Source organism: Dasypus novemcinctus, chromosome 27 (assembly GCF_030445035.2).
Source record: "Dasypus novemcinctus isolate mDasNov1 chromosome 27, mDasNov1.1.hap2, whole genome shotgun sequence".
NCBI lineage: Eukaryota > Metazoa > Chordata > Mammalia > Cingulata > Dasypodidae > Dasypus > Dasypus novemcinctus.
In genome coordinates, this window is record NC_080699.1 from 20042689 (window position 1) to 20067932 (window position 25244).

The 25244-nt window shown below is 50.9% G+C and overlaps 1 protein-coding gene across 1 annotated transcript in view; it reads left to right on the forward strand.

Annotated features, from left to right (window-relative positions):
* Positions 1 to 15062, forward strand: part of HTR3B (5-hydroxytryptamine receptor 3B) — a 46453-nt gene extending 31391 nt beyond the window's left edge. The window contains exons 4-9 of the mRNA XM_058289052.1: positions 90 to 199; positions 447 to 616; positions 1139 to 1296; positions 10953 to 11163; positions 11280 to 11462; positions 12697 to 15062. Of these exons, the coding sequence (XP_058145035.1) occupies positions 90 to 199; positions 447 to 616; positions 1139 to 1296; positions 10953 to 11163; positions 11280 to 11462; positions 12697 to 12932 (1068 nt within the window). The 3' untranslated portion in view covers positions 12933 to 15062. The remainder of the gene's footprint in view (positions 1 to 89; positions 200 to 446; positions 617 to 1138; positions 1297 to 10952; positions 11164 to 11279; positions 11463 to 12696) is intronic.
* The last annotated feature ends 10182 nt before the right edge of the window (positions 15063 to 25244 follow it).

The window sequence follows — 25244 nt, forward strand, 5'->3', positions numbered from 1 at the left end:
GGGCTGTTCACCCAAACCCCTTGTCAGTGCTTTGGTGAGGTTGACATTGTGCCATTATGATGAGCTTCTTTTTTGGCTGCTCCTGACAGGTGTGGGAAGACAAGTTTTTATCCTGGAATGCCAGCATGTTTGATGGAATTAGAGAGATCTCCCTACCTCTCAGTGCCATCTGGGCCCCTGATATCATCATTAATGAGTTGTAAGTGTGCTGGGGTGTATTTCTGTCGGGTGGACTACTTAGAATAGTCAAGCCAACAGAAGTGAGTGAGTCAACTAACTTATGAAGCTGTTATTGCTGAACACATCTTTGCCTTGGCAAATCATCTCATGGGAAATGAGCTTCTGTCTTTGCAGTGCTAGTCCTACGTGTCATTGTCACTACCATCTCAAAAATCACTTCCACCTATGTTTTGAAATGACTTTCTGTTCCCTTGTGTTTCATACAGCCTGGACACTGAAAGGTCACCTGACCTTCCGTATGTTTATGTGAACTCATCTGGGATCATTAAGAACTCCAAGCCCATCCAGGTGGTCTCTGCATGCAGCTTAGAGACATACGCTTTTCCATTTGATATCCAGAATTGCAGCCTAACCTTCAACAGCATTCTACACACAGGTAAACCATAAGAGACGCAGTCCATTATTGGAAAACACATCTATGCAGGCACACACAGGTGAAATTATATTATGCCATATGCAAGGTCTATTTTGTTCTTGCACATAATAGACTTTTTGAAAAAAATCGAAATCCTCTTCTTGCCATTATTCAGTGCCTGTCCTAATTCAAACCAAGTGGAATGTTGTACCCATATAGTTAACCCATTACTGCTGTTGATTTGGGCATATGGGCATATGGCATTGAGACAGTTATAGAAGTCATAGGATTAGTTTCATCATTGTTTTCCAGTTTTAGTGGAATCCAAACCCTAAACTCATAGGGTTTTGTTTTCGTGGCTGGAAATATTTTTATCTCCACCCCTACTGCCCATTCAAAACGGCTCTACTGAACCCAATCCCAGTAAGACTGTGCATGTGCGGGCAGGAGAAAAAGGAAGGGTTCGAATTGGTGAGTTGCAAATGTGGGTTACGTTGGACTCCTTGTCTCCGCATGGATGTCAGTTGTTTCTGCTCTTTGCAGTGGAAGATGTAGACCTGGCTTTCCTGCGCAGCAGAGAAGACATTGAGCACGACCAAAGGGTGTATGTGAATGACAGTGAGTGGGAACTCCTTTCTGTGCCCTCAACGTACAGCATCCTGCAGAGCAGTGCTGGAGATTTCGCACAGATTCAGTTTTTTGTAAGTCTTTCTGCTTCCTGTCCCTGTTGCCTGCCTCTCCAGTCTCCGGCCTGCTCTGCCAGGCTGAGGTAGCTCTGCCCTGTTGCACGTTCTCTTTCGTTATCACCCAAGTGCAGTTGATTCCTACAGCTCCGCTGTCTGCCTGCGTTTTAGCGTTTCAGAGATCAGAGGTTCAGCCACAGCTCCTGGTCTCCTGCAATAGCTACTCCATGAGCGAGGAGTGAGAGAATGGCTTTCGGAGACTCCAGGAGAACTGGAGGCAGAGCCCTGCAGCACTCACCACGGCAGGAATGCTCTGGCCTTCTAAATACATGCTCCCATCTTCTAATTGCTACTGAGGAACAAACACCTGCCACACCTCACCAAAAAAAAAAAATGGGGAGAAGATGGTCTCATATATAGTGTTGTCCTGTTTTTACTGAGTAACTTATTAATTCCATAATTAAGGAATTAATTATACATATGCATGGCATTATCATATCATTAGCCTGAATGCCTGGAGGGATTTGCCCACAAACCACTGGTGGGGCCCGCTGTTGGCTTCTGGATGAGAGAACACCTACCCTAAAAGCACACGATGGGAACCTGCATTTCTCAGGTACCCCCTGGGCATGCGCTGGCCCGATTGTCCGGCAGGGGCCCGAAGGCGGTGGGGTGCAGGCCTGCAGAGCCTGGAGCTTGCACTCAGAGGCAGTCATTCTTCCTTTCCTGGCCCTGCTGGCAAACCCTCCCGACATGCAATCTGCAGCAAGGTCATGCAACCTAGGCGAGCTCAGCGTTGCTAGTCCACACCAGGTACTCTGCTTTCCTGCACAGTCAGCCCGCGGTGGGGTCCTTCAGGCTAGGTCATGATGGATCTGACGGGAACGAGACTGGAGGCAGGTAGGATTGAGCACCAGACAAAATCTCTGGAAAGTGAACCTTTTGACTAAGAAGCCCAGGTGTCATCAGTTACTGCTGGGAGGTTCTATGGTTTCTGTGGATAACAATATGCAAGGAGGGGATAAGCTATTCTCGAGGGCACAGATGCCTCTCCATTGGTTAAAGGGTGCATGCAGCTTTCTGGCAGACTCGGTGAAACCTCATTAAGTCAAGGGCCTCTCAGATAGCTGTCGCTTGAACTTCACTAATGGGTAATGCTGGGTACCAGGCAATAGAAACTCGCACCTTCTAGCGGTAGAGTTTGGGTTCTTGCATAGAATTCTGCTTGGCTTTTAGCAAAGCTTGCCTTTGTGGCCTGCTTGTCCACTTGTTTGAGCTAAGGAAAGAAAGAGAGGGAAAAAAAGAAAGCTTTTTTAATTTCAATGAGTTTCTTGGCTAAGAGTAAACACCTCATTAATTTTAAAGATATCAGCCCGCAAACATTATTAATGCAACCGAATAATGGAGAGCATTAAAGGGAAATGCGAGGGAGTAGCACGTGCCAGGTGGAACACAGTCACCTACCAAGCACCCGGGAGAACGCTGCACACCCCATTACCTACACCGCACGGAGGAGACAGACAAAGGCGGCGAGGGGCCGCTCCGCCGGCGGGGGCGCTCCCTCTCCCTCCATCACTGACACTGAAGTTACCCATCACCCTTCACCCCAGTCTTAGTTTGTCTTCTCAAAAGTGGAGAGACAATTTCTGGGTGCTACGTCCATTTTAACGACGATGCACAGACACCCCAAGGCTCGTTTCCGGAAGGGGCAGCTCCGGGCATCTCAGCGACCACGGCCGGTGCCTGTGCTCCCTTCTCAGTGGCGCTGCCTCTGCAGGTACCACGTCCACCTGCTGAGCCACGCGCAGGTTCCTTTTCCTGCTCTGAGAGTTTCCCTGACCCCCTGTGCCCTGGGGGCTAAGGTGGGTACCCAGGAGCCTTCCACCCTGGCCCTGGGGAACAGAACCGAGAAGCCATCCTGAGCAGAGACCCAGCTCCTGCTTAGCAATGCCAGACCCAGGAGCAGTTCTGCCACTTTCGAAAGACGACGAGGATGGGTGACCACCGCAGCTCTCCGGCTTGCTCAGCGTCTCAGCCGCCAGGACCCCCGTTCTCGCCCTGGGCATGGTGGTGAGATTCGCTGGGTCCTCTCACCCCACGCCAGGGAGCCCCCTGTGAATTTAGCAGCCGAGGTGCTCGGGTGTCCTTTGGCAGCCCTTGGCCAGTGCGGTGACATTCAGAGCCCGCTTCCGGGTCCCTGGCAGCCAAAGCCATCTTCCCCTTCATCTGACCACTGCTGTGTCCAGCCCAGGCTGCCCGGCAGGGACCTGGGGCAGGTGGGGTGGGCAGGAGGAACGACGGCCTGTTCTAAGCACACCGTGGCTCTGGGCGGGATGTACACTGCTGCCACTTGTGCGGCATCAAGCGCTCTGGACGCCCGGCTGGTTCCAGCTCAGGGGTGATCACATCTGCCGGCTCTGGGGCACAACCACCGCCTTGGAGTCGGGCTGCAGTCCGCGGGGGCCCAGCTCAGGGCTTCTCCCTGCAAGGACGCTGTGTGTAGCCTGGGACCTGATCCAGCGGCCACGGGAGGAGAGGTTTCCTCCAGTACGTTGCCGGAGGCGCTAGTTACCAGAAGCAGCAGGGTGAGCGTCCGCTCCCTCCACGGCAGGGTTCTTACCTAAGAACGAGGGGCCAAGTGTGGGGGGATCGGAATAAAATTTAGGAATTCATGTTGGATGGGAAAGAGTGGAACTAAACCAAGCCCCACCACAGATGTTCTCACACCGACTTAAGGGTTCATTCAGGCAAGAATTGGGGTACACATGGAGTACTCCTAGAAAGATGCAAAAGAGCATTTGGGAAAGGAAGGTGTCTCATTTATCTTCTTCTTTCTTAATTTTCCTTTATAGATTAGGGTAGAGTAACTTTGTTGAGATACCCATTGAGTGCAGCTCCTTCTGAGCATCTCCAGATCATTTCAAAGACCGAGAGAAGGAGAGCGTACACGCAAGTGAGAAAGATTAGAAGCTTAGAAATCCTGCCAGGGTCACATCCATGGCCTTGGAATCCCAGCCTGTCTGCTAATCCACAGTCCAGATCTAACAAGCCCCGGCACAAGGATTTTAGTTAAGTGGAAGCAACTTCCCGTTTTTTCCGAATTGGGAATGTTGAGAGGGGATTGGGAGGGGAGGAAAATGGGCTTCTGTATGAAGCGTGAGTCTGGGCGTCAAAATTCCAACGCTGTCATAAAGACGGTCATGCCAAATTGAGTACTGGTGGGGTCTGCCATCACGGAGGCGATTAGAGGCTGACCCCGGTGCCTATTCCATCTCCAAGGAGCTCTCCACACACACATTCCGAATTAGATTGATCTCTTTCATTAACATCAATAGGCTCCAAATACCTTTGTGTACTTATTATTACCTGGCTTTAATGGATAATGAAATTGTGGCATAATATTGCTAACACCTGAAGGGTGTCTAATGGAGAACACGGACTGAAACTAAAGTGCTTTTTCTCTTCTTTCTGTGGAATTTAAAGGCACCAGCTCCTTTAGTCCATTAGAAAGGATGGGCTCCAGGAAGGGGCAGTTCTGCAGAGAGCAGTTCCTCACTGAGCTGTTGACACACACACACACACACACACACAGCTGCATAAACAGGGGTTACTGCTTCTCTGTGGGAAGGAGCCTGTGGAAGGGCTGGTCTCAATAGAATAGTCCCCATTTGCGCTGCTGCCACACTCCCATCCCGCTGGAACTAAAAGTAGCAGAGTTAACAGACTCTGACAAGCTCCACGACCATCTTTTGAGTCCTTAGCATGTACTGGGCTACATGGTAAGCACTGATGTCACAAAGATAAATAGAACAAGAGTCAAGAGCTGCCCAAGGAGCCATGCTCTCAAAACCACAAATTAATCCAGTACGTTCCCCTGTTGGGCACCATTTTAAAAGATTATACATGTAATCCTCACTTCCCTATGAGATGCAGGCTCTAAGTGACTGCGTTTTAATAAATGAATGACTGGAGGCCCAAAGGAGCTAAGTAACTTAGCCGAGGTTGGTGGAGCCTGGATTTGAACCCCGGCAATCTGACTGCAGGGATTATGTGCCTAATCCTATACTACGATGATGCACAACTAAACAACGCAGAATATTCCAGGCTCTTCTTAGGCACCACCCACTGTGTTACTGGGCAAGTCACCCAAACCCCGGAGTCAGGTTCCTGTCCTTTAAGATGGGGGCAGGGGCAGGGGTCATGTCTACTCCAGTTAACGGCCCTGACTCCAGGGTCTAAGCTCGTCCCTGACTTCTGTTCATGCTCAGTGTTTGTGGAACAAGGGAATAGAGGACCATGAGGTTCAGATGAGATAGCGAAAATGAAAAATGTCTGAAAACTGTGTGATTAATTTAGAGTTTCTTTAGTGTGCACCGAGCACATGGGAGAATCTAGTCAGGTTCAAAGGTAAGAGCAGTCCCTAGGTAACCTTGTGCCTAGAGGAAAACGTTGGGCCCTTTGTTCTTGAAGAAGATCAAACCCGTAGGTACTACTTGGTCTGTCTTAAGAATAAGAGCACCCTTGCCAAAGGCAGCAGAATGCAGGAGCTGGTTCTGGAGGACCTCTCTAGCTCCATGATTTTATAAGCCAAACAGGGGAGAGAGTTCTGCCTTATGGTTCTGCAGAAGCTAGTTGTCTCCTCTTGTCCCTGCGTCCTTCCCCTCTACTTTCAGGTGCTATTGATAGCCAGTGAGGAGTATCTTCCTGACAGGACCAGCTACATAATTTGGGGGGCCCAGTGTGAAATGAAAAGGCAGGGCTGCTTATTAAAAACTGTTAAGGTTTTCAAAATGACACTAGTCGAGCTTGAAATCCAGCGTGGACCTTTGGAAATGCAGGGCTCCAGGTGCCACGCAGCCTGCCCGCTGACCCCTTCGTTCTTCCCACACCTCCGCCCTGGCACCTGGGAACATGCTGTTTGATAAAATCTCCCTCTCTCTGAAATCCGGGTCCCTGAGGAGCCTGCCCATCGCTGGTCCTGGGTCCGATTTACGTTCTCTCTGCCAGCTCCATGTCTCCTGGGCCAGAGGGCAGTGACATGCTCCGCAGCAGCCTCTGGGTGGGGAGAAGTCTATGCACCTGCTATTTGCATAGAAGGCAAGCGAGATGTTTGACAAGGAAAAAGGAAACTGCTTTTTTAAAGGGGGAAACTGAGGCATGGAGCTGTTAAATACCTCACCCAGCATCATTTAAACCAGCTCGTGTGGGGACTTCAAATTGAGGGGCTCTAGAACTCTGTTCCCTTGACTTCCAAGTCTGGGATCTGCCCGCATACCCGACATGCCTGCTTGCTCTTTTCTTTAGGGCCGTGTCATTATACTCCTTCTTGCACTTCCTGTAAAAGCCACCGTGAAGTCTCTCAGGGGTCTTCCTGCTTCTACACTCCAGGGCACCAGGCTTGGTGGCCCTCCGCCCAAAGCCAGGCCGGGCCTTCATCACAAGCCCCCTCCCATGGACTCTGACCACCTGGCTCTGTCTTGTGACCCCCACCTGAGGACTGCCCTCTCAGCCACAGTGCGACGGCAGGAGCTGGCAGAGGGCAGGTTGATGACAGTTAATTTTGTGGTTGTTTTTCTTGCCGACTCCACTTTGGTATAAATGTGTTCTAGCCAACTTATTGCAAAGCAGTGAGTGTTGCTCTGGTTTAGGTATTTGCAGCCGATTATGTTTCATGTGAAAGACAACAGCCAGGTGACAATCCACCATAGGGCTCTTGGCCTGCCAAGCTCCACTGAGTCAGGATGGGCTCCCAGACCCACTGGCCACGGGGCCCAAGTCTTACCAGCAACGTGATGCCTGCCCCTGCCTGGCCACATACTTCCCCTCCCACCTTCGACTCTGTCCTTGCTCACCCTGGCCTCTGCACTTGATCTCTGCTTGCCTCGTTCTTTGATTCTCTTCCAAAGGGGACACATGGAGGGGGCCTAAGGGGCCTGCGATAACCTCGGAGGACCAGGCAGAGCAAGAGCAGTAGCTCTGCAGTGGTAGAAAAGAACAGCACACCAGGCCTGGAATCAGAAGTTGTGGGGCATACCCCAGCCCACCCCTTGCTCAGCTTACTCACTTATGGGGGCTGAGCTTTACGTTTTTTTTTTCTTTCCTCTTCCCCCTCCCCCCCCCCAGTTGTCTGCTCTCTGTGTTCATTCGCTGTGTGTTCTTCTGTGACCGCTTCTATCCTTAGCAGCAGCACCGGGAATCTGTGTTTCTTTTTGTCGCATCACCTTGCTGTGTCAGCCCTCCGTGTGTCCGGCGCCATTCTTGGGCAGGCTGCACTTTCTTTCGCACTGGGTGGCTCTCCTCACAGGGTGCACTTCTTGCGTGTGGGGCTCCCCTACACGGGGGACACCCCTGCGTGGCAGGGCACTCCTTGCATGCACTGTGCATGGGCCAGCTCCACACTGGTCAAGGAGGCCTGGGGTTTGAACCATGGACCTCCCATGTGGTAGGCGGCCACCCTATCCATTGGGCCAAGTCCACTTCCCATGAGCTTTACTTTTTAAAATCTATGACATGGAGGTAAGAGTTAGCAGCAAGCTTGTAGTGAGGATGAAATAAATAACATCATATGTAAAGAAGCATCTAGCCCACCATCTGACATGCAGACAGCATTCAGTTGTTTGGTGCATCAGAGAAATGAGAGATTTCAGACATTTTTTCCCCCAAACTCAACAATATTAATTTGTTTAATTAACATTTACTGAATGCTCACTATAAGGTAGGTATTATTTTTGACCTCATGGGGGACTAAAAAAAAAAGTTGATGCTTCCTCTCTCAAGGGGTCCACAGCTAAGTGGGGGGAGCTGACCTGTCACTCCCTGGTTTCTCTCCAGGGGGCATGAGTATAGAGTATGTGTGTGTGTGTTTGTAAAGAAAATTCCCATTACCATCCCAGAGAAGCTGTGTACCCAAAACGGCAGCATTACTGATTTTAAGAGACTCCAATTCCAAGTCACAAAGGGCACTTCCCAGCCCTGCCTGCCGAGGCTGCGCTGGGCCAATTCCATTGCCCCCGCTCGGACGCACTTCCCACCTTCCCCTCCCTGCCCTGGCCCTGGAGGCTGAGCGTGTGGCCAGCAGAGAGGGAATCCCTGGTCTCATGTGGCCAGCAGGGTTGAGGGGAACGGGGCGAGATGGGGGGGTGGGAGCAGAGTGAGTGGGGCTGTGTCCGGAGAAGACGCAGCTCTTGCCTGGCAGCTGCACCACCCAGCTTTCTCTCCTCAGGTTCTGTCCACTGCCACTCTGCTTATTGTTTTTGGTTTGTTTGTTTTTAATGTAGATTTTTTTCTTTATTTTTAAAGGAGCTCTAGATTACATAAAAGCTATATCACAAATATATGGGATTCCCATAGACTCCATCCTCTCCCCATCCCACCTTTCCCACATTCACATCTTTCGTTAGTGTGGTGCATTTGTTGCAACTGATGAACACGTATTGAAGCGTTGCTATTAGCCAAGGTCTATAGTTTACATTATGGTTTACACTTTGCACCTGTTCCACCCCAACTCCTGAAGGGCACGAGTTGGTGTAGCTGCGAGACCAAAGAACAGACCTGGCATTTAGTCCGGTATTAGCTTGATTGGGACTGGGGACAGGAGAGACTCTCGGACGGCGGCGGTTCAGAGAATGAAGATAGCGCTCCTCAAAGAGATGAGAAAATGAGGGGTGATATACACGGGGTTTCAGAACAAGGACATCCCATCATATGAGAACAGAGCTCCTGCCAGAGTCATGTGAAGTGTACACATGGGGTGTGAGGATGTTTTCACTCCACTCGCAGGAAGGACGTTTACTGCTCTGGGAAGATGATAGTTTCTGATACCATCTCTGCATTTCCCTCCCTTCCGAGGAGGGTTGTTGACCTTTAACTTATGCCTTGGTCACGCAGGCAGATACGTGCTTAGGACTTGGGGAGGGGGCCCGGGTCCCCACAGCACCCCACCGTTTTATAGGTTTTGACAAAATGTATAATGGCCTGTATCCACCATTGCAATGTCACGCAAACAATGCCAGTGTCCCCAAAATGCCTCATGTTACACCTCTTCTTCCCTCTCCCTCCCCTCAGAACCTCTGGTGACCACTGTCTTTATATCAGTGGTACAAGTTCTTCCATTACTAGAATAGTAAGTCTACTTTCGTCCACAGCTGCATTCTTCCTTAGGTTTGTTTATTTCTCAGTCTTGAGGATTTTGGGATGGTGATGCCCACTCTACTTCTGATTCAGAGGGTGTTATTGTTTGTTTTTTTAAAAAAATTATTATAAAATTTACCTTTAGAGAAGTTTTAGATTCCAAAAATGTACATCAAAAGTATAGTGGGGAGTGGATGTAGCTCAAGTTGTTGGGCTGCTGCTTCCCATGTATGAGATCTCGGGTTTAATCCCCAGGACCTCCTGAAAAACAAAGTATAGGGGAATCCCACCCACCCATATACACATTTTTCCCTATTATTCACATCTTACATTAGTGAGGTACACTTGTTACAGCTTACAAACAAAAGTTCTGCTACTAATCAAGGTCTCTAGTTTATGGTTTACATTTTGCACAGCACGGTTTTATATATAGACTTTGACAAACGTATAATGTCATGTATCCATCAGTGCAGTAACATAGAGAACAATTCCAATGCTCTAAAAATGCCCAGTGTTGTACCTATTCATCCCTCCCCATCCCCTCTGAGCCTCTGGCAGCCACTCTTTTACAATGGTACGACCTCTTCCAATACTACATGATGATACCTACAATAACAATAAATCCACGTTGGTCCATGGTCACCGTCTCCACCCCCTTATGTTTGCTCATCAGTACTGAGGGATTTGGGAAGAAGTCCCCGCTGACTGATTTGGATTGAGAAGAGACTTAGATAGTTAGGTTTTTTGTTTTGTTTTGTTTTTTGGAAGGACCTGTTTCAGATTGGGGCTTGTCCATCGTTTCATCCTCATTTTGTTAGTTTGTCTCAGAGACCCACTCTTCTTGACCCTTCTGGTATAAGAGTAGACAGAGCTCAGCCAATCCTGCAAAAGCCGGAGGGCACCCTCCTCCTTCTTGGGGTTCACCACCCCCAGCACACACCTGTGGAGAGCCTCTTCGTTAAACCTCCTCAAAGTTCCCAGTTGAATTGTGCCATTGTTTCCTGTCAGATACACCTGTGCCATATATTGCATAAATGGCTTAAGATGAAAGACTTTGGTGCAAGACTCACCAGCTGTGTGAGCTTGGACACGTTCTGGAGCCTCTTGGAACCTCAGTTTCCTTGTTTGTAAGGTGGACATAATACAGTCCTTAGAGTTGTTGTGAAGATCAAATAAAATCAAGTCTGAAACGTTTCATCCGGGGCCTGGCACACAGCGAGTGGTAAATAAAAGATGGCTTATTATTACGATTACTGTAATGATAAAAACAATATTAGTAATAAGATTAGATCTTCATAAACACAGGAGTTTTCTCCTATTTCCTAAACCACAAAATATTCCACCTAAAGTACATTACATAATATATTTATAACTGTCCGGTAAGTTTGAAGTTATTTCAAAATTATAAGTTTAAGAATAAAAAGATGACAGATTTTTTGCATTATGCAAAAAGGCTGGGCTTTCAGGGAACGCTCCGTGCTCGGCGACGCCCTCGTCCCTCGGCTTGGCCCCCCTTCTCAGCGGATTCCTTGCCCCCCGACCAGGTGGTGATCCGCAGGCGCCCCCTGGTCTACGTGGTGAGCCTGCTGATTCCCAGCCTCTTCCTAATGATCGTGGACCTGGGGAGCTTCTACCTGCCGCCCAACTGCCGGGCCAGGATCATGTTCAAGACCAGCGTGCTGGTGGGCTACACCGTCTTCAGGGTCAACATGTCCGACGAGGTGCCGAGGAGCGCCGTGGGCACGCCCCTGATCGGTAGGCACACGCATCTGGCCTTGCTCTTGTCCCAGACCCGGGGCTGCGTGTGTTTGGAGGAGGGAGAGGCCCCAGGGGCCCCGGCTAACGCCACCCCTTCTGGCTCCTTCTCTCAGGGGTCTTCTTCACGCTCTGCATGGCCTTCTTGGTGCTCAGCCTGTGCAAGTCCATCTTCTTGGTCAAAGTCCTCCACGACGAGCAGCGCGGGGGGCAGGAGCGGGCCCTCTTGTGCCTTCGAGGAAGCACCGGGGCCGACGGGACCGGAACGGACACCCGGGCCCAGCTCGCTGGGGTGACAGGTTGGTGAGGAGCCTCGAGGTGCCTGCCCTGCCCTGCATTATCGTCCGTAGCATCAGTGCCCATTTTGGGGGCGCAGGCCGGTTGTCAGGCTGTGTGAAAAATTCAGCACACCTGCTTCTTGGCCTCTGTGCTGCGATTTACTTTACCTCTCTCTCTCGGGCCTGAAGACTTCCTCTGGGCTGGCTTTCCAGAAAGCCTGATGTGAGCCTCGTAGTCAGGCCCTCAGCCACTCAGCTTGTTTCATTTTCCAGTTACGACCAATTACCTAAAGTGGCCGAGTCATTTGCCACAGAGTAGTAGAGTTCCAGTATATGTGTGTGCGTACACGCGCGCATGCGTGTGTTTGCCGTAGTTATGTTCTAGAAAGTTGCCACAGACACTGAACCATTGCTCCAAGGGGAAACACAGGCTTAGGGTCCTGCAAGCCTCTGGTCACCAGACTTTTGTCAACCGATCGATACAGAACCATATATGACACGTATTTCTGTTTAAAGACACTTTATTTAATATATATTGATTTATTAGCAGTGAAGTCACAGCCAACAGCACTGTCACTCATGCCTGAATGAAGCTTAGCTAGCACACGTATTCTCTCTGGAAGGCACATCGCAGCCTTTTTGTGCTTAGTAACATTAAACGGCACTTCAGTACCCCGGGGGTCATTTTAAACAGCCAAATCATCAAACATAGCACACAAATGGGTACAACATGACACTAAATATCCATGAAAGGACCCTTGTTTACAACATGAGAGCTGAAACAAGGAGGCAGCGTGGCGCCTTGTTTGACCTCAGTGGGGACACGAGCACCAGGCAACTCAAATTGTTGCCACCCTGCACATGGCAACGAATGATCATGGAAGGACCACAGTACTGATTTTGGGGTTACAAGTACATTTCAAAGAATAGGCAAATTCACAAATATGAAATCCTCAAACAATGAGGATTGACTGTAAATGTAAAAAGTAGAAGAATCCTCCCAGCCTCTGAAGCCCCAGCTGAGTCAAACTGGGGCAGACCCCCAGCTCCGAAAACCTGGATGTTACACAGCACAGCTCCCCGTGTCCTCCAAGCTCCCTCAGCCCAGTCTGGCCTGTGTTCCCTCAGCCCAAACCCAACCTCTTCCTACTTTTCCCCAAACTTCCTTGAAGGATGAGGCCTCTGGCTTCAGTGGAAAGTCCAGGCGGGCTTCGGTAACCCCTGACTCAATGGCGTGTCTTCCTCTATCCCTCAGAGACCCCCATCTGTCGAGAGCAACATGCCCAGCCAGGGGCCCTGAAGGAAGTCTGGTCCCAGCTTCGCCCCATCAGCAGCGACCTCCAGGCTCAGGACCAAGCCGACCGAGAGGATGTCGAGTGGCTCGCCCTCCTGTACCGCTTCGATCAACTGCTCTTCCGAAGCTACCTTGTCGTGCTGGGGCTTTATGCCATCACCCTGTGCTCCCTCTGGGGGCTGTGGAGTGGCTTGTGAAGGCTGAAATTGGTAGTGTCAATCAGGGTGATGGCACAGCACTTGAGGGAAGGCTGAAACTTTTTTGTGGGGAGATTGGAGGGAGAGGAACAGGAGGTTGAAAATCTTTCCACTCAACGTACTCACGCCTAATGAGCTGCTAACTACCCCAGGAGGAGTGCAATGCATTCATGATGAAAATGTATGAATGGTACAAGGTACACAAGGAAAAGCAAGCCTCCCTTCTTAGGCCAGCTCACTCCACCAAAGTAACCCCACTGGCAATCTCTTACGCAACCTTTCCGAAAATGTCTAGTGCATGCAAGGATATGTGTGTGTTTAAATTGTTTTTTTTAAAGAGTGTAAGATCATTCCGTTTCCCAGCCCCATCTTGGTCATTTATTCAGCCATTCAAAAAAACCTTTACTGAGTATCGATTAAGCCCTAAGTGTTATGTTAGGTACACAAAGATAAGTCACTCACAGATCCTTCTTTGCTTGACTTAATCCCGACAATCAGCCTTGCACCTATTGGAACAGAAAAGTCCCATCATCCTTGCATCCTTCTCATGTTCTTGCTCCCATTATCCCACGGAGCCCACTGTGTCTGTCTTACCCATGCCTCCTTACCATTGGGAACCCCAGGGTCTAAGGCTCCTGGGTCCAATCTAGGACAACATTTATTAAACATTCACCAGCTGCCAGGCACTGAGCCTGGGCTGGCATAACTCATTGTCCTCAGGTTCAAGACATGTACAGTCCACTGTCACGATGACTCCTGAGCTTCCCCATCTTTGACCGCAATCAATCTTCCAGAAGATAAGAGCCTGGTCACCTGGACCTCGGGTAACGAATCAACTTCTGATTCTTCAGTAGCCAGAGTCATCTTCGAATGAGCCTATTTTATGGCAGTTCCTGTGGTCTCATAATCTGACTCCTGAGATTCGAATTCAAGACGTCCGCATTTTTCCCCTTGTATTGAATTTCTTCACCCCTCATTGTTTACTGCCACAGAGTCTTCGTGTCAACCTGCTTGCCTTCCTGTCTGATATACTCTTCTGCTTCTCCAGTCTGTGTGTCCCCTCTCTCTCAGCCTTCTCCTCCACCCTTTTCATCCAATAACCCTATAACCTGTCTTTAGATTCCTCTCCCTTTGAATGTTTTGTGGCCTCCTTTACAAGCATATGTGTTCTTTGCCTCCCCCAAATAGACCATGCACTCCTAGAACAGCAATCCTGATTTCTATTTCTAGTGTATCCCCCATGGAGGTTCAAGTCCATATGGAGTTTTGCACATGGCGACCCTGCAATAACTACTGCAGAGCAACTCATTCTAGCTCAGTGCTGACGATGGACATATTTCTAGTGTGTTTTTCCAAGTCTGAAGGACAAAATCTACCCAAAGCCGGACACCCTGTTGCTTATATCCCCCCATCCTTAGCCAGGGCAGCCCTCAGGTGTTTGGTGGGTAGAAGAACACTGTTGGCTGGTCCCAGTGCTCCTGGCAGAGGACACAAGAATGCAAAGCTGTTTGCTAGAACTTTTTCCTGCACTAAAATTGCCTTTAAAAAAATCTGCCCCCCTCCATCCCTCCAAAGAGAAAGAATTTAAATTCAAACAGCTTTTACCTGCATCCTCCCTCTCTCATTACCTCCCAGTTAGTGCTCAACGCCAATTGTCCATGAAATTCCACTGCTGCTGTTAATGAAATGAGGAACATAAGAAGTTTGTGAACAGGAAGTGTCCATGCAAACCTCCACCTGTTTCACTCCTCACTTCCTACTTTCAGCTACTGGCTGCCTTGACCTGCCCAGTTAGCCTCTAAATTGATCCTGGCTTTCTCCACTTTCCCTTTTTTAGAGTAGAAAAGGCCCACATAAAATCACCATGGGGTTTCCCTCCTTCCCAACTGTGTCTTGGAGAAAGCACCAGATTAAGAGTTGGAAGAATTGACTTGGATCTTGGTTCCATCACTATCTAGCCAGGGGACCTTGAGCTTAACTTCTCAGAGCTTCAATTTACCCTATTTGACATTGGGTGGTGGTTTTTTATTCTACCCATACTATAGAGTTATCAAAATGGAGTGATGTATTTAAAAGCATGTTGAAAAGTAAATAATAATCCAAAATAAAGTCTTGCCTGCTATCAGCGAATGGATTGCAGTCTTGAGTCTGGTGTGTGGACTCTGGTTCTCCCCTGAAGTGCATTTATTCCAGAATCCAAAAGAACTGAAGCCATCCCCTGCTGAATTCTGGAGGCTGCCAAAGGCTGCCAGAGGGACTTTCCATTCTATTTCCCACACAGCTCACCTTTGCTCCCTTTCCAGACAACATCTCTAGGTTCCTTGAGTCACCCTCTCAGAAGCATCCCTTCAGGAGTACATCCTGGCCACTAAACTGGGCTCTAGTGTGGGCTCCCTCTGCCCAGCGCCAAGCGCTCTTCATTTCAACATGGCAGCCAGGAATTAGTCCTAAGTCCCAGGGCCAGGGCTGCATCCTGAGGCACCGACTTTAACAAAGGGCACTGCATGCGTTCTCCGGGACGAGTGGCCCCTGAGATGGGAGGATGCCAGCAGCCCCTATTTACAGAGCAGATTTGCTCAGCTGCGCCCCTCCCCAATATTTGTACATTTCATTATTCCTGTTTCATAGAGGAAGGCAAATGAGCAAAAACGGGATTTTCTCTGCTGTGAATGCTCTTACCGTCTGCAGTTTCCCAGAAGCTAGGGTCGTTTTGGCACTCACCAAGAAAGCACAGCTTCATTTCCCGGGACTTCGCTGACATCCACAATATAGAGTGAACTACGCACAGCCCCCGGCCAACCGGGCACCCTCCAGTTCAAGGTCACGTCGCAGCATAGCTTCCCAGTGCTGCTCTGGAGTCCCCCCTAATCTCCTCAGCCTTTTGTACTGCCAGGAATTGGGTAGCAGAGAGTCCCCGTTTCCTCATGAGATCTCCCACCACCTCTAGTCATCCTAGAGGAACAGGGGGCAACATGGAGAAGGAAGCCGAGCATCTCGCCTCTTACTAGGTCATGGGTAGAGTGAGTATGGCACAGCGAGTCTCCCAAGGTCGCACCTGCAGCCTGGACAGGTCAGAACCAGGAAGAACACCAGAGCTGCCTTGGAAGGAAGCAGCCCTGGTAGAATGAGTCCACCTCTCAGGCAGCCCCAGCCTCCCCAGATCCTCCCACTCCTATCTAAAGAGAAGGTCAGCAGAAAGTGGTGGGGTTTAAAATTTCACTGGTAGCTCCGAAGTTAGGGCAACTCGGAGGCCTCCAGAAAACTTGGGCTTCAGAGTTTGAGACTTAAGGGCAGGGGTCTCTTGGTCCGTGCCTTTGGTTCGATCACCCCAGGGCAGAGACCCCATTTCCCAAGGCGAGTTCCTTCTGCGAAAGGCGGTGGCTCCCTCCTGGCAGGTGCCCCACCTCCGCCGCCTCCCCGGCAGGCCCCGTCTCCCCTGGCCCTGGCCCGTTCCGGCTCACACTCCAGCTCAGCAGCAGCGCCTCTCCTGCCTGAGTTATTTACCTGCCGAGACAGTGAGAGCTTCATAATTAGCTGAGCAACAGCATGGAGGCTTTTATGAGCAGCCGCTCCCCCCCAGCACACTCTGGTGTCCGTAATTGAAATGACCCACGCCAGTGATTAGATTAGGGGCTGAGCAGCCCAGCAGGCCGCCCCCTCCCCGGTCCTGCCGGGGAGGTGATGTAGTTAAGTTTGCGCTTCATTTGGCTGAGGCCATAAAGCAGGAATGGCAGCGAGGCTTTCTGCGGGGCTGCAGGGGACTGCTGGGCAGTGGGCTTGCCCCGTGGCAGGAAGATGGCTCCAGATCTGAGTGGGAGGGAGGCCCTTGCCCCCTGCCCCCCCATCACCTTGCCCCCTTCGCCCCCTCCACCCTCTCCTCCAGCCAAAGACCTGGTGCCGGAGCAAGCCTAGCGGGGTGATCGGCCCTACTCGACGCAATGGGGCACCAGGGCTGCTTGCAGGCGGCCAGTCCTTGATCAGACGTGGCCCCGGCCACACGGTGGGAACGAGGGAGTGGACGTGCCTTTGGCAGATCTCTTTCTCCCACCTCCCTGCCTAATCTCAGCTTCTCGGCTTTCCCCCTAATAGCCTCCTTCTTATCCGGGTCCCATCCCCCTGCCGCCTCCTACTGCCAACCGGCCCCCTGAGCTCCGAAACTGTGTTTGGCCAAGTTGTGCGATCGTTGAAGCTTGTCTGACTCCCCTCTTCCCCTCCCCTGGGCAAAAGGACCCTGCCCTGCATGCCCCTCCCAAGTCGACCTTCCTGAACATTGTGCCCCCAACCCCTCAAAATTCCTCCACCCGTGCCAGTTCCTAGACAGCTATTTAAAACCAATCCAGGGAAACGGACTTGGCCCAGTGGTTAGGGCATCCGTCTACCACATGGGAGGTCCACGGTTCAAACCCCGGGCCTCCTTGACCCGTGTGCAGCTGGCCCACAAGCAGTGATGATGCGCGCAAGGAGTGCCCTGCCACGCGGGGGTGCCCCCGTGTAGGGGAGCCCCACGTGCAAGGAGTGCGCCCCGTAAGGAGAGCCGCCCAGCACGAAAGAAAGTTCAGCCTGCCCAAGAATGGCACCGCACACACGGAGAGATGACAATTCCCGTGCCGCTGACAACAATAGAAGCAGACAAAAACATGAACACACAGCAAATGGACACAGAGAACAGACAACGTCGGGGGCGGGGGGGGGGGGGGGAGCAGTAAATAAAATCTTTTAAAAAAATAAAAAATAAAATAAAATAAAACCAATCCACCCCAAGACGGGTTCGTGCCAAATTCTCGATGTGGGGCACAGGTACCCCAAGAGGGGCTTGGCAGGATGCCAGGCCTACTCAAAGCCAGGAATGCACATGCTTTTCTGGCATTAGCTTTACTCAGTAGTGTGTTATCAGAACACCATTTAAGTCAGTGATGGAAACAAACTCTGATACATCGTAAAGATGCAAAAAATTAGAATCAAGGAAAACTTTAGGGTTGAAAGAAATTTCGTCTGGAAAGGGGCCTGTGCTCCGTCTGGGAACCCCGGAAGTGCCCCTGTGTTTGTTCTCTTCTGATTTCCAGGGCACTTCACTGGAAATGGGTAACATAATGCAAAAGACTGACTTGAAAGGTGAGGATGTTGGAGAATTTTGGCAAGACTGTGGGAAAAGATATTTGAGGCAGGCACTGCCTCGGCAGGACATTCATTCATGCCTTTTGCCCCTCACCCACTCATTCGGAAGCAGCAGCAGACTGGAAGGTCTGCTCTGTGTTGGGGACCTCGCTGGGTGCTGGAGTGTTAACGGGACATTCAGAGTCTCTGGCCTCAAGCAGCTTTTCATCCGGCAGAAGTGACGTTGTGAGAAAAACCCAGGCTTGGGGTGAGAAAGGCGTGTTTGAATCCCACTACAACATCGTCCCTCGGAGCTGCCACAGATCCCGTCTCCACGCAGACCTGATGGTTTGCAGAGCCTGTTGGAGCGCTGTCTTGAGACAGATTTTGGAGCCACAGGTGGGCTCTGTGGGAACAAATGCTGTGATTAGTGCTGCCTGCCCCTGGTGCAAGACGGGTGGTTATGTGAGGTAAGCAGAGCCGAGCAGTGTGCCGAGGGCTTTTTGCCTGCTGCTATTCTGGAACCACTGGAAGGTCAGCTCCAGGAGAGCAGGGAGTTGGACTTGCTCACCGTTGTAGTTCCAGTGCCAGCGAAAGTGCCTGGCACACGGTAAATCCTCAGCAGCGTGTCAGCAGGTGTTCGTGTCTGGGTTCAAATTCCAGCTCCACCAATTTTTAACCGTACAACTATGAGCAGGTCATTTAAACTCCTCGTGTCTCAGCTTCCTTATATATAAAATGTGACTGGTAGTAAACCTAGTTTATAGGAGTATCACGAGAATTAAGTGAGTTACTACATGCCAAGTACTTGAGTGTTCGTTTTTCTAAACATTTCCTATTGATATCCCCATTTCACCAATAATAATCATCATGATCATTTACACTGTGCCAAGCACTTTTTGAAGTACTCTCTCTATATAATTTCGTTGAATCCTTAAAATAACGTGACTAGTATTACTCTCATTTCATAGATGAAGAAACTGAGTCACAGAGAGGGCACATGAGCTGGCAAACGACAAAGCTCGGATTCAAATCAAAGGTCTCTGCATCCAGACTCCATGCCCTTGGGCCTTCTGTTATACTCAGGCACAAACTTGCCCCCTTGACTGTTACTTGTTAAGAGTCAACTTCGTAAGCGGATAAGAGAAGGGACTAGAGTTAGAAGCTGTGGATTCGAATTCCAGCTCTACCACTCATTAGGTCTGTGACCTTGGGCATCATCTCAGGACCTTAGCTTTTTTTCACGAGTAAATTATAGGATCAAGAGCTCTTTTGCAGAGGTGCTGTGAGGCTTGAATGAAACAAGATTTAGGAAGTGCTGAGCCTAATAGCAATTATTGCTCTTATTCACCATCTCACAATGGGCTGTTATGAGAGCCCGGGGAGCTCAGGCACGTGGAAAAGCTCTGTATGCTCTGAAGGTTGTTACTCAAAGTGCGGTTCCCGGGCAGGCAGCGAGCAGGTAGCATCACCTGGGAACGTATTTGAAATGCACCCTCTCAGGCCCTCCTAGAATCTGCATTTTAATTCGAATCTGCGTTTTGACCCCTCCTGTGCATGTCCCAGTTGGAGGACAGTAAAGGTAAAGGATGACCCTGGAGGAGGCTGCGGAGCAAGAGGCGCTCCGGGGCGGCACGGGAGTCCGGGGAGCCGGCCTCTGCCGGGGGCACCTGCCGATCACTGCTCTTCGCTCCCTCATCCGCCTCCCCGCAATCGGCGCAGTCAAGCGCTCGCTCGGTGCAGCTGGCGGCGGAATTATAGGCTGCGGGCAGATGGCGGAGACGGCTCTGCGTGTGCCGTCCAAGGGCAGACGGAGGGGGGAGGCAGGCCCCTGCACCGCCCTCCTCCCCCTGACAGCAGCACTTTCTTTCTGGAGAACGAAGCTGCCGGCAGCAGCGTCAAGTGTCCCCTTCCCCCCAGAGCCTCTGGGCTGCCCTGCTGCGTCATGGCCCCGGTACCTAAGGCGCCCCCGTCGGTGCCCGGGGCTGTGTGAGCCCCTCTCTGCATCCCGGGAGCTTCCCCTGACGCCTCTGCGCCGCCCGGCGTCACCCCAGCCCTCCCCTCTCCCCAGAGCCTGAGGAATCAGAGCACCCGGCCGAGCTAGAACTTGGTCCAGGCCTTAGTCATCCCTCCCGTGTGTGACAACGCCTGGTGCAGAGCAGGCACTCCAGGCTCCTGCCGAAGGAACTTTCCTGCCGGTTTCCCTGGGAGGCAGCCGGCCAGGCTACAGTGGGTAAAGCGGTGTGCGGTCCTCTCGGCCCCGAGCAGTGGGCCCAGCAGGCTGTGCTGCTGTCGCCGCTTACTCCCCCGCCTCCCCGAGTGCTGGGTGGAGCTGGCGCCCTGTCTTCCCATCCCCGTCCCCAGGTCCCCCAAGTGGCTTGCTTTCCCCGCCACCGTGTCTCAGCCGTGCTCCGCAGGAGGAAGGAAAGCAAGCTCTCTCGGTCTCCCAGACCTGCCCCTGCTGATGAGATTTCCAACACCCGTTAGGTTTTGTGGGGCCCTGCTCCACAGGAGATGGGGCTAGCGCTGCACTCTGCCCCCCGCCCCCCGGGATGCCCCTTCTTGCCACTCAGCCCGTGTCCCCCTCACTCCCTGAGCCTGACACTGAGGCTTTGCAGGCCTGGGTGACTCATGGGGTGGGGGTCTCCATCCACTCATCTGGGGCCCTCTCCTCTGCCTCTTAGGGCAGCAGTGCGTGTGTGTGTTTGAGGAAGAAACTCAAAGTTGTGGGGGAACCTAGACGAGCTCCTCCAAACCTCTCACTTTGCAGATGAGGAAATGGAGGCCGAAAGAAGATAATGAAGGACCCAAGTTAACGACGGTGCTGACACCTGATCTCTTATGGGGCACTTACTATGCGTCATGTTGTTTGAGGACTTTCCATACTGCATCTAATGTTGTCCTCGTGACAACTTTACATGTCAGGGTCAACTTACAGATGCAGAAATGGAGGCCCAGAGAGGTCAGGCAACCTATCTAAACATCACACAGTGAGTCAGTGAAGGAAGAAGGTTTGAATCCAGAATTATCCAATTTAACGTCTAGCATTAGTATCTTCATCTGAAAAGAGAGGTGATAATAATCACTTGACCCCTTCTTGTCACAGGGAGTTGTTGCAGAGTTAACTGAGTTCCTGGAGGGGTGGAAGCCACCAAGGTAAAGGAGGCAGTGTGTTTCCCTCAAGGTTACACCCTGCTGGGAGAGAGGTCCCTCCACAGGGCCCTCAAGGTGAAGATGCACTTGCTGCCCAAGGCTAGAATCCTGAGGATCCCCCAGTGCTCCCCAGCCCAGGTTGAAGAGAAGCCGATGGGAGGGGGTCAGAAATGGGGCTGAGCAGCTGCAGGTCAAGTCAGGATGTGGAAGGTCCTGATTTAAGGAGGGGGCTTAGAGCAGTTTAACATTATTTATGAATTCCAAAAAGGATATTTGATGGTGTTTGTAAACTGGTCTGCTCTTTCGGGCAGGATACCCTTTGATTTTATTAGGTTCAGCTGAGATGTCTTTGATTAAATTATGTTAAGATTAGGGCCCTGATTCAACCACGTCATTGGGGCATGCAGGATTGAGTCCCCAACCCCTCGGTGGGCTGATAAAACTGACTCTCACTCAGAAGTAGAGACACAGAGGATCCTGCAGCCTGGGAAGAGAGATGAGCCTGTCAGTTTACAGCTGACCTTGTGAAGTGAGCAGAGCAGCTGAGCCCAGAAAGAAATGAGCTCCGGGCAGAGAGAGATGAGCCCTAGGCCAGCCTACAGCTGGGGTCGGAAGAAGCTGGGACCACGGAGCCTTAAGAGGGAAGAGGAAGGCTGAACCCAGGATGACATTGCCCGCCATCTTGCTTCAACACGTGGCAGCAGAGTTTGGTGAGAAAGTTCCTCTTATGGTACCTTGAGTTGGACTCTTTAGGCCTTTGTGACTGTAAGCTTCTACCCCAAATAAATACTTTATAAAGACCAACAGATTTCTGGTACTTTGCATCAGCTCCCCTTTGGCTGACTAAAACAAGGCTAGAGTAGGCTGATGTCTTGGACCCTTTAGCAAGCTCTGCTGATCTGTTCAACCAATGGTACTTGTTGGAGGGTGAAATGGAGGAGGCAGGGACTTAGGAGGGGGAGAATGGGCCCAGCACAGGAAGAATTCTTCTAGGAAGATAAAGAAGGTGGTTAGGGAGCGGGTCATACAGACCTAAATCAAATCCTAGCTCCACTTTTTTTTTTGTCACTAGCTACCTGCAGACAAAGAGCCGTTTTCTCCTGCCTTCTTTCCTTTGGTTTCTATGCTGAACAACCATGAGGAGAATACCCTGAGCCCAGGGCATTCCTGCCCCGCCTGCCTGGGGCTGCAGAGGTGCTGCCTTAGGGTTACGTTGATCCTGTTCCTTGGTCCCAAGGTTCCAAGAACTTGGAGTAACAGCTATGCCAGTACTATGACAGAGGCATTCTCTGATGCTACCCCAAGTAGTTGCTGAATGAAAAAAATTTCTTTTGCTTTCCCATTAACCAGTGTAAAGTCGCTCCAGGCTGTAGGTCCTCAGGGATCTTTAAAGACACCTGAGGTCATAGGGAAAGCATCTGTCTGAGGGATTGCAGGGAGGGATGGCTCTGGATAAGTGGCCACCCCATGGTGCCATGCTGTCCCCCCGTGGAGCACAGGCTCAGCAAACCGCTTGGCCCAGGCAGCCCAGCATCCTTCTCTCCATAGCCAGCCTCAAGAGTGGCATTCTGACTGGATCCACCATTTTAACAACTTTGTGAACCTGGACAATATAAGCAATTTCTTTGAGCCTCAGTTTACTCATCTGTAAAATAGGGATAATGGTGTTTAGCCTAAGGAGGAAAACCTGCAAGTATCTAGTACAGGGCATATAGTAGTTGTTCAAAAATGCAATTCTCTTTCTGCATCCTGCCAATCACTCCTAACTAGGTGACTCTGGGCAATTTACTAACTTATTTTATAATAATGGCACTAATAACAACAGGGACTACAGCTTCCATTTACCAAGACTTCACTACACGATAGGCACGGCACTAAGAACCTTACTCAGATTATCTCATTGGCTCAAAAAAAACCTCTATGAGGTAGGTGCATGCTACCAAGCCCCAGAGAGGTTGACTGGCTCATCCAAGGCCACACAGCTAGAGAGTAGCAGAACCAATGTTTGAGCCAGGTTAGTTAAGAGAGGTTGGGTTATGCCATGGTAAACCCACCCCCAGAATCCAAGGCTGGTGGCAGCACGCTGGGGGCTCAGCACGGCTCTGCAGCTCTAGTCCAGCTGCTCACGCTGGGACCCAAGTCAAGGGAGCAGTGCTCCAGCTGAACGTTGTCAATCACTGTGGCAGAGAGCGTCTTGCCTGGCCTTCCGCTCACTACCCTTGTCTCGTCGCCCCATGCAGTCCATCCACAGGGCCAGGAAGTACAGTCCTCTCATGTGCCAGAAGAGGGGAGAACAGAATTTTGGAGACTAACACCAATGGTTGCCACATGCAGTTTCTAATCACCATGCTCTACTGAGTCTCACACTGGATAGAGCCTCAGTTGCCTCATCAGAGTCGTAGCAATCCACGTTCATACGTGAAGGTCAGAAACACTCTGAGGCTGGTCAGTTTGACCTTTGTTCATCAGAATGTCAAATCAAGCTACAGAATTTGGAAGGCTACCCGTGAAACAAGAGGATGTGCTTTGGGAAGTGGTGCAGCCCTCAGTGCTTATGAAACAGCCTTGGGGGAGCGGGAGAGGAAGGAAATTCTCCAGAAGGACTTTCGGAGGAAACAGCAAATGTGAAAATGTGATTATGTCTGCACATATGCAAGTGCAGTGTGCTTTTGGAGGACTCTTCATTTAGGATTTATTGAAGGCTTAGAACTAGCAAGAGGGAGAGCATCTTTTTAGGAACCTACTCCAGGCCAGCAAGACATTTAGACCTCCAGGGGTGGAAAGTTTGAGAAGAGGGGGGAGAGGAAGGCTCAACTCAGAACACTCCAGAGAAGGAACATGGGGCTATTGGGGCAGAAGTCCCCTGGGGTACTGCAGGGCTCGCCATTCCGTCCTTGGTCTCTGAGTGTGTGCTGGCAGTAATGACATGGGCAGGGTCTATGGAATGGGCCGTATTAGTTTCCTGTTGCTGCTGTGACAAACCTAGTGGCTTAAAACAACACAGATTTATCCTTGTAGTTCTAGTAGCCAGAAGTCTGGAATCCGTTTCACTGGGTTAAAGTCAAGGTGCTGGCAGGATTGGTTCCTTGCGCAGGACCTGATGGGAGAACCTGTTTCCTTGCCTTGCTCAGCTGCTGGTGACACCCACACTCCTTGCTTGTCGCCCCCTCCTCCATCTTCAAGGGGCATGCCCCAGTCACTGCTTCTGCCATCACGTGGCCTTCTCCTCTTCTGTCTCTGCTTCCCTCTTAAAATGACAATTGCAATTACACTTAGGGCCCACCTAGTTAATCCAGTATAATTTCCCCATTTCAAGACTCTTAACGTCATCACATCTGCAAACCCCCTTTTGCCATAGAAGGAGTTTCACAGAGTTTTGGACCTGGGTATACCACATGGGGTACTGGCCTGGAGTCTGAGGCAGCTGGAGTGCTCACCCATGAACCCAGCTCTGCACCACGGATCTTCCACTGGGGTCTGGAGTAGGGGGCACCCTCTGGGCCATGACTGGAGCTTGGGGGTGACCCAGGAGAGCCTATGTACACACCTCAGCCACACAGCCAGTGCCCAGCACATAGCACTTCAGAGCAGCAAAGAGGTGTCATATAATCAATCTACTAACAAATGTGCACTGAGCACCTATTGTGTCCTGTGAGAGATGATTCAGACCTGGGCCCCTACTGGGTTCTCTGAGTGGGAGATGGGTTCAACAAATTTTTATTGAGCTCCTACTATGTGTCGGACACTATTCTAGACACTTGGGATACATCAGGGAATTAAGCACACACAGATCTTGCCCTCATGGAGCTAACATTCTATTGGTGGAGACATAAACTTAAGTCAAAATAAGCCTCATGGTAGGGGAAGGGGCTATGGAAGGAAAGAGAAAGTGGGGGGGTGAGGGGGATCAGGCTGAGACGGCGGGGGAGGCAGGTTAGGTGCTAAGAGAGTAGTCAGGGCAGGCCTCACTGAGAAGGCGGGATTTAGGCAGACTTGAAGGAGGTGAGGGTACTAGCCAAGTGGACTCGTGGGGGAGAAGTCTGGGCAGAGGGACAGCTAGAGTGC